The sequence below is a fragment of the Solea senegalensis genome, linkage group LG3 (genome assembly GCF_019176455.1).
Source record: "Solea senegalensis isolate Sse05_10M linkage group LG3, IFAPA_SoseM_1, whole genome shotgun sequence".
NCBI lineage: Eukaryota > Metazoa > Chordata > Actinopteri > Pleuronectiformes > Soleidae > Solea > Solea senegalensis.
This window is the reverse complement of record NC_058023.1, coordinates 4,731,906-4,741,403: the sequence shown is the minus strand read 5'-3', so window position 1 is coordinate 4,741,403 and position 9,498 is coordinate 4,731,906. Positions and strand designations below refer to the sequence as shown.

The 9,498-nt window shown below is 41.3% G+C and overlaps 1 protein-coding gene across 1 annotated transcript; it reads right to left on the bottom strand.

Moving 5' to 3' along the window:
• Positions 1–1,055: 1,055 nt before the first annotated feature.
• Positions 1,056–5,929, bottom strand: si:dkeyp-74b6.2 (cerebellin-1). Its single transcript, XM_044020446.1, has 4 exons — positions 5,826–5,929; positions 4,119–4,696; positions 1,887–2,006; positions 1,056–1,521 (listed from the first exon to the last, which is right to left on the bottom strand). Exons 2-4 carry the CDS (start codon positions 4,416–4,418, stop codon positions 1,324–1,326), a joined length of 618 nt encoding a protein of 205 aa, XP_043876381.1. The 5' UTR covers positions 4,419–4,696; positions 5,826–5,929; the 3' UTR covers positions 1,056–1,323.
• Positions 5,930–9,498: the final 3,569 nt, after the last annotated feature.

Here is a 9,498-nt window from a genome sequence, read left to right as displayed (position 1 = left end):
GAGAAAGTGAGTCAGAACAAACCAAGTGTACTTATATTCCACACAATCCCTCAAGTAGTACAGACAGTTGGGTCAACGAGGGTCAGTGAAGCTACATTCGTGTTTTTTCCTTCATCAACGACCAGTGAGTACTAAATTCATAGATATATGCTGATACATAAAGACACAAAGTGTATGGAAGAGAACAGACACGATCATCGCCTTTATGTTTTCATGCACTAAAAGGAAATTCACAAACCTCACACAGGATGACACCTAGGGCAACGTGGACGACACATTACAGTTGTCAGACACCACACAATAATGGCGCTTTTCCGTTACACAGGTCTAGCACGGCTCAACTCGACTCCACTTTTTTTTGCTTTTCCATTAGTGATAGTAACTGGTACCTGGTGTTTTTTTTTTAGTACCTCCTCTGGCGAGGTTCTGGGCCGATACTGAAATGTGAGGTCGACAGACAGTCAGCGGACCGAACTGTAGATCAGTTAAAAAGACTTAAAGATCCTGAAAACATGCGTTAATCTCCAACATTTATCAAAAAGGAAATGTCTCAAATCGAAACATTTAACGGAGAAGTCCGGTGTATTTGGCGATCGTGAGCTGAATCACAACCCGTTCGTGTGCCAGATGGAGTCTGTGCTCCGGTCATGCAGGAAGTACTGAACAATTCTGTGAACAAATCTTTTTAATGAACTGATTGTAATGATTCAGTTACACCCAAAACTGTTAAAAAGTTAATAGTGGATCATTTGTGTATAAAATGACCTCGCCCACGCTGAGGAGGTACTATTGGCGCATTTCCACCGCCTCGCCTCGCCTCGCCACGGTTTAAGTAGTTTCCACTAGCATAGTTTCTCGTGATTTTACATATTTTTAGTACCTGCTCCAGTGAGGTTCCAAGCGTGCTTAAGTGGGTACTATGCGATGATTGGTCAGACTTCCGGCCGCTAACTGGCCAGAGTCCCGAGATGCAACCTAATGGTGCTGTGTCGTGCCGTGCCGAGGCGTGTAGAGCCGGTGGAAATGCGCCATAAGAAGTAATGGAAAATGATGTGTCTGATACCAAACCGAGCCGAGTTGAGCCGGGTAGAGCTAGAACTGTATCGCAGAAAAGCGTCATACGCCATAAAAGTGCAATACAAATGAAGATTACGTTCATTTAAATGATCCAAAGTGAATTCACTCATCCATTTGACACCTATGAAGCCGCATCAAAGCATTTAAATGTCTTTTTTGACACTTCCTCCGTCGCGTCAAGGAGCCTTATAGTAAAGTCGTTATTTCATACGGTGCTCTGCGTGGCTGGGACAACCTCGACCAACCTTACAAGGGGAACACCAGGAACCCAGAGAAGGTGGAGTACTTCCACCCTCCCATCAGGTTCCCCCGCTCCAGTTTGAGGTAAGTCTTGTCCCCTCGCTCCATCATCACCAGCCCGGCGTTAGTGGCAGCTTCCCTGGTCACGTCCTGGTCACCAGCGAAGGCTGAGATCACAGGCCAGCCATTGAGGACCAAGCTCACCTGGGCAAAGCAGGGGTGAGAGGATGAGGAACTTCAGAAGAAGTTCAAACTATCATAAATCACTCAAATTGCATGTTGCCAGGTTTTGGCAGTGCTGGGACGGACAAAGTTGAGCAAGTGTTATTAATAATTATTACAGTAGGATAATTAGATGTTATACATTGTAAATTAACTCCACTCCCTTGAACACCAAGTTCAAGTGACATTAGAGTCGTTTGCTTTGGCTTTGTTTTGTACGGTGAAAGGAAGCAGAGAAGCGTTGCGTGTCTAAATATGGTCACTGGTTTCCTCTCATGATGCAAGCGCAACCTTCCGCTTCAGAGTCAGTGCAGTTCACAGCCGTGACAGTGATGCACTTTTCTTACTTGTATGGTTTGCCGGTTGTAAACTTTGACCACGTGGAAGCTGAAACTGTAGACTCCTTTCCTGGGGGCCACAAAGATGCTCCTCGCGGGATCAAAATGGCTGCCAATGTTTACTAGGATCTGAAAAAACAAAGGATAGTGATTGCAAACAAAGAATTTTGGACTTATTACACATTTTAAAGAGCAAATGTCCTGTGAATAGAAGCAAATATTGTAAAAAAAAAAGTGATTTAATTATTCAGAAAGTAATAACAAAAAATATTTACAGTCATTTACAGTCAAAGAAGAGCTGACTGTCAGATCATCTTAATCTCATAGATTGTATTCTGGAGTTGATGTGTTGTGACTTGTATTTGCTGCTAGTGACAAGGGAGTAAAAAAGAGGTGAGACAGAGTGAGGCTGTGTTGCTGTGTGAGTATTAATGAAACCTGAAAGTTAAATGTAAAAAAAAAAAAAAAGAGAGTCAAATTTTACAATTCTTAATGATAATGATTTTTTGACACATTCCAATTATACATAACATTCTGTTTCAGAGCTTTGCTCGTTTTTCTAAAAGTTAGGACAATAAACACTTCATGTGTGTCATTCATACAGCCCCACGACAGCGCTCAGTATTGGTATTGAGCAACACTTTCACAGCACAGACAGAGATAAATAATGGTGGCGTACGTGATTGGTGTGACACGACAACAATGACCTGGTTGACAACAGCTCGGGGACTGAGTCAGAGGCCGGTGGTGACTCAGTCTGCTGATTTTGTAAATGAATATGTTGCCTGGCACAAACACAATGTGCCTTGTGTAAGAAAAGCCTGATCAGTGATTGGCTTATTTCAATGGAGGCTTGTTGCGCGACAACAGCGCCGCTCGACCGGTGACAATTAGAGGTCTTACAGGCGGCCGTGGTCCTTTGCTGGAATGGTTTTTTTTGGTCAATGTTTTCTTTTAGTAGCAGCGATGATCGGAAAGAGTCACACAATGATCTCCTGAAAAACCTCTTTAAAAATCTACTCTGTGGGCTTTTTAAAACTTCAAGAGTGCACTCCCCTATCCTGAAATTTACATCCAGACTAAATAAAGTCTAAAATATCAATATTTGCCTCAGTGTGCTATGAAGGTACATTCATAGTAAGCGCCAATCTAATCAGATCATTCTCTATGTGTGTGGCACAGGAAGTTGCAGTAATAGACAACGCTTCAGCTGTTTGAAGGTATGTGAGTGACAGTTAGAGTGATGACACACTGTTCTGGATACTATGTAGTGGCAGAGAAGAACAACAACCCTATGCATCCACTTTTACTCACACGCCTCTTTATGTACAGTGCTTTCAAGGCCCTTTTTCCGTTCCATTTTTCCTCCACAGCAACAATGTGGTTTGGAATCATAATGACTGCACTGAGTCTGCTGTGCACAAAGTCACACAGTGAGACAGGTTTTGTACCAATCGTCGGCGGAAGACCTCATTTAGTCCCTGCTCCCAGTTATGAAACACCTTCACAGAAGAGTAGAGGCCTGAAAGGGAAACATCAGTTGACTATACTGTTCAGATAAAACAGTGGGTGATTGTGTGGGTCAACTAGCAGAAGAATGTCCTTAGAATCCAGATTAAGACTATTTACCCTGCTGTGGATTATCCAGGGTTTCATCTGGACATTATTCACAGATTTGTCAAGGGAGCAAAGCCGTGTTTACGTTTGATACAGAACGACAACAGCGGTGAAACAGCGGTTTCACGCGGGGGACACACGCCATGAGAAGCAACTTTTGCAAACATTTGCGTTCTTACACACCGAAAATTCCAGACATGAACTTTGGGTAATGTCTGAAGGATTGGGTCCAAACTTCTGACAAACACAGCGGGAATTGGGTGCCTGAAAGCAGCTAGTTTTTGAAAAGAAATTCTGTATTTAAGCCATATTTAAACATGGTTTCTGTGGTATTTGCCCATCTTTCAACAACACACAGAGTCAATCTGATGCCGTAGAGAAGAGGTCGCATGGGGTTGTCTTTTGTTTGTGGCCCAGGTAATGTTGCCAGACCTGTCATGGTTGTATAAGAGAAAAAAAGCAGTTGACCTAATGAAACCAAGACCTTGAAGTGCAACAGCTGGAACAGCTGGAAGACCAGACTCAGCTATTTACTGGAGGTAAATAGCTGAGTAATTAGTAATCGACTGCTAGCTCAGTCGTCTTAGCCAATAGACAATCAATCATGACTTGTGGGAAACGCACCTGATCAAAGTAGATGGTCATGGTGCGGTTGCTCATCTCCGACGGCTCGTGGTTGGTGTTACGGATGGCCGAAAACGCCACCCGTCCACTTCCCGACCTCACCGACAGTCCCAGAGCGTTACCCGACGGCTCTGCTGAGGGCGTCGAGTCGCACACCACCAGGCACTTTCCCTCCAACACGATCGGCTCGGTGTCATTCTGGCATCTGACGCCCGAGGGCCCCCAGTGGACGAGAAGCAGCAGTGCAACGCAAAAGGCAGAGTGGGGAGTAAGACAGGGTGGAGAGGGAAGTAAAAGCATCGCTCTGAATTAAGACAGGGTTTAGGTGCTTTAATTATGTTTCTTCAGTGAAAGTGTGGCCGCTACAAATCTTCATTAAGTCTTCTTCACATCTCATGGGGCATCAAGGGATTCTACAATCTTCAATGAGCAAACACTGGGTGGATGTGCAGACTTGAGTGGCCACCAAGAGGCTTCTTATATGCTCAATATCCACTTCTCCACACCTCAGCCACCAGTCGGCCGTATGCTGATGCAGAATCCTCAAAACTGGTTTGGACACCGTCAAGACCTCAGGCCTGTTTGAGAAGACCAGACATTAGCACTTAGCGTATGTTTTCATACATAAAAGCAAGAATAAGAAGCTTAGAAACTTGGAGCTAGTGTTGTAGTCAAGACCACGCTAATAAAACCCAGTTCAGAGTACACTAGAGACCAGAACTGACATGCAGTCAAGACCAAAACCAAGACCAAGTCAATACTAGACTATCGTATGTGTATCCCCTGCCTTTTTCCTTGTAGAAGTTTGATTTTGGTCTTGTTCGTGCAGTGTGTAAGAATTAGCGGCATCTAGTGGAGAGACTGCAGTTTGCACAAAAATGGAGGACTCCTCTGTTCACCCCTCCCTTCCCTAAATGAGTCAGGGAACTACAGTGGCCTACTAAAGGCCCTTTCTAAGTGCTATTTAGAGACTTATAGAAAACCATACTTATTTGTATGATATTCAACAAATCATCCTTTCACACATTGAACCTTTAAAGCTACAGTGTCTAATGTTTGCCGCGTCCTTCATTTGAAGCAAAACCCTCAGTCCCGACCGCCGTCGCTTCACTCGCTCAATGTTGCTGTTGCCTCCGTTTAGCCATTGACTTCCTGTGTGCAGCGCGGCAATGGCACCAGGCGGCACGAGCTCTAAACACTGCTATTCCGAGAAACGCAGATAGAGAGAGAGCGAGAGGGACCCGTGTGGACCTTGTGATGGACTTTGGCGACAGTTTGAACGATATTTGTCAATATGTAAAAGTCACAGGCTGAGAAAAATCTAATCTAAGGAAAAAAAAAAGTGCTGATGAGGTAACGCTTTGGCTGGGAAGAGGAAAGACGTGTGTGCTGCCAGCTGGACTCAGGAGGGGGGACGGTGGACTATCACATCCCCACCACTGAGAGGCCATCTGTGGGTAAACACTCCTACCCCCCCCACCTCCAATCACCTTCCCAATTTAATCCTTAATCTCTGCACTCAAATTCCGTTACACGAACACACACAGATATTACTGTACTGCACAGAATAATCACTGTTTCTACTTTCGTGCACAATAAAAACAAACCTTAAATAAGTGTAGTAACATACGTCACACGTTTTAATATAAAAAAAGGGAGCAGTTATAAGTATTTATTCTTGAAGAAAAGTGCGGCAAAAACACCCACCTGTCACTTCTTCTTGAGTTGGAGAATCTCAGGATCCTCGGGGTCCTCTGTTACCCTCAGCTTCATCCGTGCTCCTCTGCCTCTCTTTTCAACCCCCTCACTCTCTCCTCTCTTCCTCTAAATGATCTCTCTGTTCCTGGAGCAGACGTTTAATCACATCACGAGCATCGCAGCCCCTCCTCCCACTGTACCTGTGTTCCCCTCCCTCACTGTTCCCCCTCTTTTACCTCACATAACACTGATATTCCAACAAACGATGCTATGAATGCCGTCTGTGGGGTCTTTTTCCAGTAAATTAAGGGCTGGTGGCTAATTGTAATTATTAAGGATTACAGATTACAAATAAAAAAAACACTTGATTGAAGAATTGACAAAAACAAACAAACTAGATACAACAGAATGATCTAGCAATATAATACAATATGATGAAAAGGAAAAGATTAAGATTTGTTTAAAGTGTGGATGCTCAGCTTCAGGGAGCATTCACACCAGGATAGTCCGGGGGACTTGGTTCGATTTGGATTTCACGCCTTCATTTGCTGAGCAGTTACAGCAGCTGCTCGTTTGGGGCCGGTATTGCCCAAAACAAGCATTGAACAAGAAAAAAAAAAGATCGATTGGCCTGGACCGAAAACAGAATTGCGTCCACTTGTTCACCACAAAAACAAACAGTGGAGTAACACCGAGTTTGTGCAGTCTTGGGATTTCTGTTTGACCAGAGTTCTCTTCTTTGGTCTGGATGAGCTTAATTTGAGGCAAAATAATCTCATTAACGTCGAGGAATTACAAGCATTTTTAGCCTCATCAAATCATAGGATGAAGTCAAATTATTATTAATAAAAGGCTTCTTTTAACACTTGGATTATAATCCTTTGCAGCCTTCAGTCTTCATTAAGTGAGAAGCATGAGTGGGTTTCCATTCCACTCATTCCATTTCATTAGCTGCAAGAGCTCTTGTGTCTCTTTTGCAGTATGTTTTGGGTCATTATTCATCTGTCGTGGGAAATGCCGTCTGATCGGTTTTGCAGCGTTTGTCTGTATGTGAGCAGAGATGATTATGATCCTGTACGGGATTGTGTGTGTGCTCACTGCCGATGTGTGAAAAGCACGGGTTCAAATTCACGATCACTATTTGGAAGTGTGTGCAAAAATAACAAGTTGTAGTTCTAAAGTGAGAGCGTCCACACTTTGATCGCACCTCGTGATTTCATTGTGGCGGTGTCTTTTTCCACATAACATCATTTCTTGATATATTCAAGAAATTATAATGTGCTTTTCTATTTTTTCTGGGTTATTTTCGACTTTTTTGTTTGTTCTGGTCTATAACATCTACCCACTAAGCTTTGGAAGATTTGGTGGAACTGTTTTCGTCTTAGGGGGCGCTATAGAGCCCTTGAGCAACACAAGGGTCCGGAAACTATGCTTTTATGCATGTTAACCCCCTCAAAGCGACAGATATAATAATACAAATAATAATAAGAAGGATAACAACAGGTTCCTCGCACAAATTTGTGTTTTTTCAGTTTTCGGTTAAAATAAAATTCAGTTAAAGAGCTTAAGTATTAACCATTACAGAAAAATAAAGAATTATTGTGTGGTGGTCAAAATGTACCTAACTCTATGTATATATATATATGTATACATGTATAAATATTTTTGACAAATTAAATAAAGTAAAAATACTTACAATTTAAATGACCTAATTCAAAAGGCAGATTGTGTTTATTTATATAACTTAATAGCTTTAGTTGGAAATAACCTAAATCAATTAGGTGTAACCAGAGGTGTTTTCTACATGATTCATGATACATGAATTAGACTGCAGCTGCTGTAGTCTGTGGAGTAGGGGGCTGTACTCCGGAGACAAAAGCCGTACAGTGCCGAATTGTAGATAAATGAACTTAACTGGGTTAACAACAACAGAAGTGTGGTGTAAAGTCACTAGTCACACTCGTGTGTGCGTATAAAACGAAGTCACCGCATAAAACAAGTCACTGCAGTAATGACTCCGCCCAAGGTACTTTTTTGTAGTGGAGATGCAACCTAATTGTGTCGTGTCGTGCCGAGGCGAGGCGAGGCGAGGCGAGTAGAGCCGGTGGAAATGCGGCTTAAGTGTGTCACTGGTTTCCCGTAGGTAGCACTGTTTTGAAAGTCTCATTGTTATGCTGTCAACAAAGGTTGGTGAAGGCGTGTGCTGCAATCATATTTGTGTCACGTGCAAATAAAAAATTACAACCATGCCTATTATTTTTTTGTTTTGCTATTTGAAATGAAAGAAGCAGAGTTTGGAAAGTACTAAAACAATTTCACTCAAGTATTGATGTTGAGGGAATTTTTTAAGTACAAAAGTACCTCTTAAGTTAGTAAAATTGCTGGGCTAAAAATCGATGCAGGTAAAAGTGAGCTCATTTGAAATGTACTCACAATGAAAGTTACTTTCTTTTTGCATTTTTTTTAAAAGATAAAGAGCTATTTTTCAATAGGAACCGCTAACATGTAAGTAAAAGTGTAGAAAAAAAATAAAACACAACGTTTAAAAAAAAAGAAAAAGGTTGACAAATTTAAAAGAAATGACACCAATTGGTCAAACCTAACCAAAATTAACCAAATTCAAACATATGTAAATAAATTGTCTTCATATAACTTGATAACTGTAGTATTTAACCTAAATTAACCTAAATTAATTGGGTGTAACCAGAGGTGTCTGTATGATTCACAGGTACACTGAAAAAATAAAAATGGTTAAAAAAACTTAAAAAACACTTAAATTGGTAAAACTTAAATAACTGTATTTAAACTTTTGAAAGCAATTTTTCTTTGTGTAACTTCATGTAAAAAAAAAAAGAAAAAAACAGACCCTGAAAAAAAATCCCTTAAAAACAGACCCCCCCAAAAATCTCGTAAAGACAAAAGTACAATTAACAATAAAAATAGCCAAGTGTTTTCGCTATTAACGTGAGTGGCGGCCATCTTGGAATCCTAGGTCGAGGGTTTTTGAGGTTGTGGAAATCTGACCTCAGGGGGGAAATTTGGACTAAGATCTAAGAAATTCCGACTTCTGACAACAACTGGAAGAATTCATATTCTTTAATCAGGGCTGTATGAATGGATTTTGTGTGCCCTGGGTAAAAAGGGACGTTTTTCTCCTTGTTTTTTCTTTTCTTGTTTTTGTCTTTGTTTTTTTTGAATATATATATTTTTTCCTACTCAGTTTAATCAAACTAAGGCCGTAGTCCGACTAAGCGTAAACATGCAGGAGTAATCAGACTATGAATTGCATCATCCGACAAAGACTAGCTTGATTTTAGTCAGACTGATGTGTTTACCTGACACTGAGAAAACCGAATTATTGTCTTAATCCGACTAGAATTTGACATTTAACATGCATGTAAATGCACTGCATGTTTTTCCATGAAATCTTGTCACGGACAAACTCAATAGATGTTCAAAAATCAAGGAAAAAAGATCGGGATAACGTTCTGAGACACTTTTAGTTGCCAGTCATTGAACCCCAAGAATGTAAAACTTTAACTGAAACATGCCACACTCCTTAATTACACTTAATTAGTAGTTTCTTGTTAGTATAATAACCTCACTCGTTCTGCCAGTTTTTATCTGAACCTTTTGCTACAGACCTTTACCTGGGAAAATGTAAATTAGCAAATAAAAGTGT

Bases quoted from the DNA above. Each gene is read 5' to 3' on its own strand.
- si:dkeyp-74b6.2 (XM_044020446.1), bottom strand. From the start codon at position 4,418: ATGCTTTTACTTCCCTCTCCACCCTGTCTTACTCCCCACTCTGCCTTT. The intron at 2,007-4,118 runs GTGCGTTTCCCA...TTGTTTTTTCAG, and splicing joins TGACCATCTACTTTGATCAG to ATCCTAGTAAACATTGGCAG. The intron at 1,522-1,886 runs GTAAGAAAAGTG...TGCTTTGCCCAG, and splicing joins ACAACCGGCAAACCATACAA to GTGAGCTTGGTCCTCAATGG.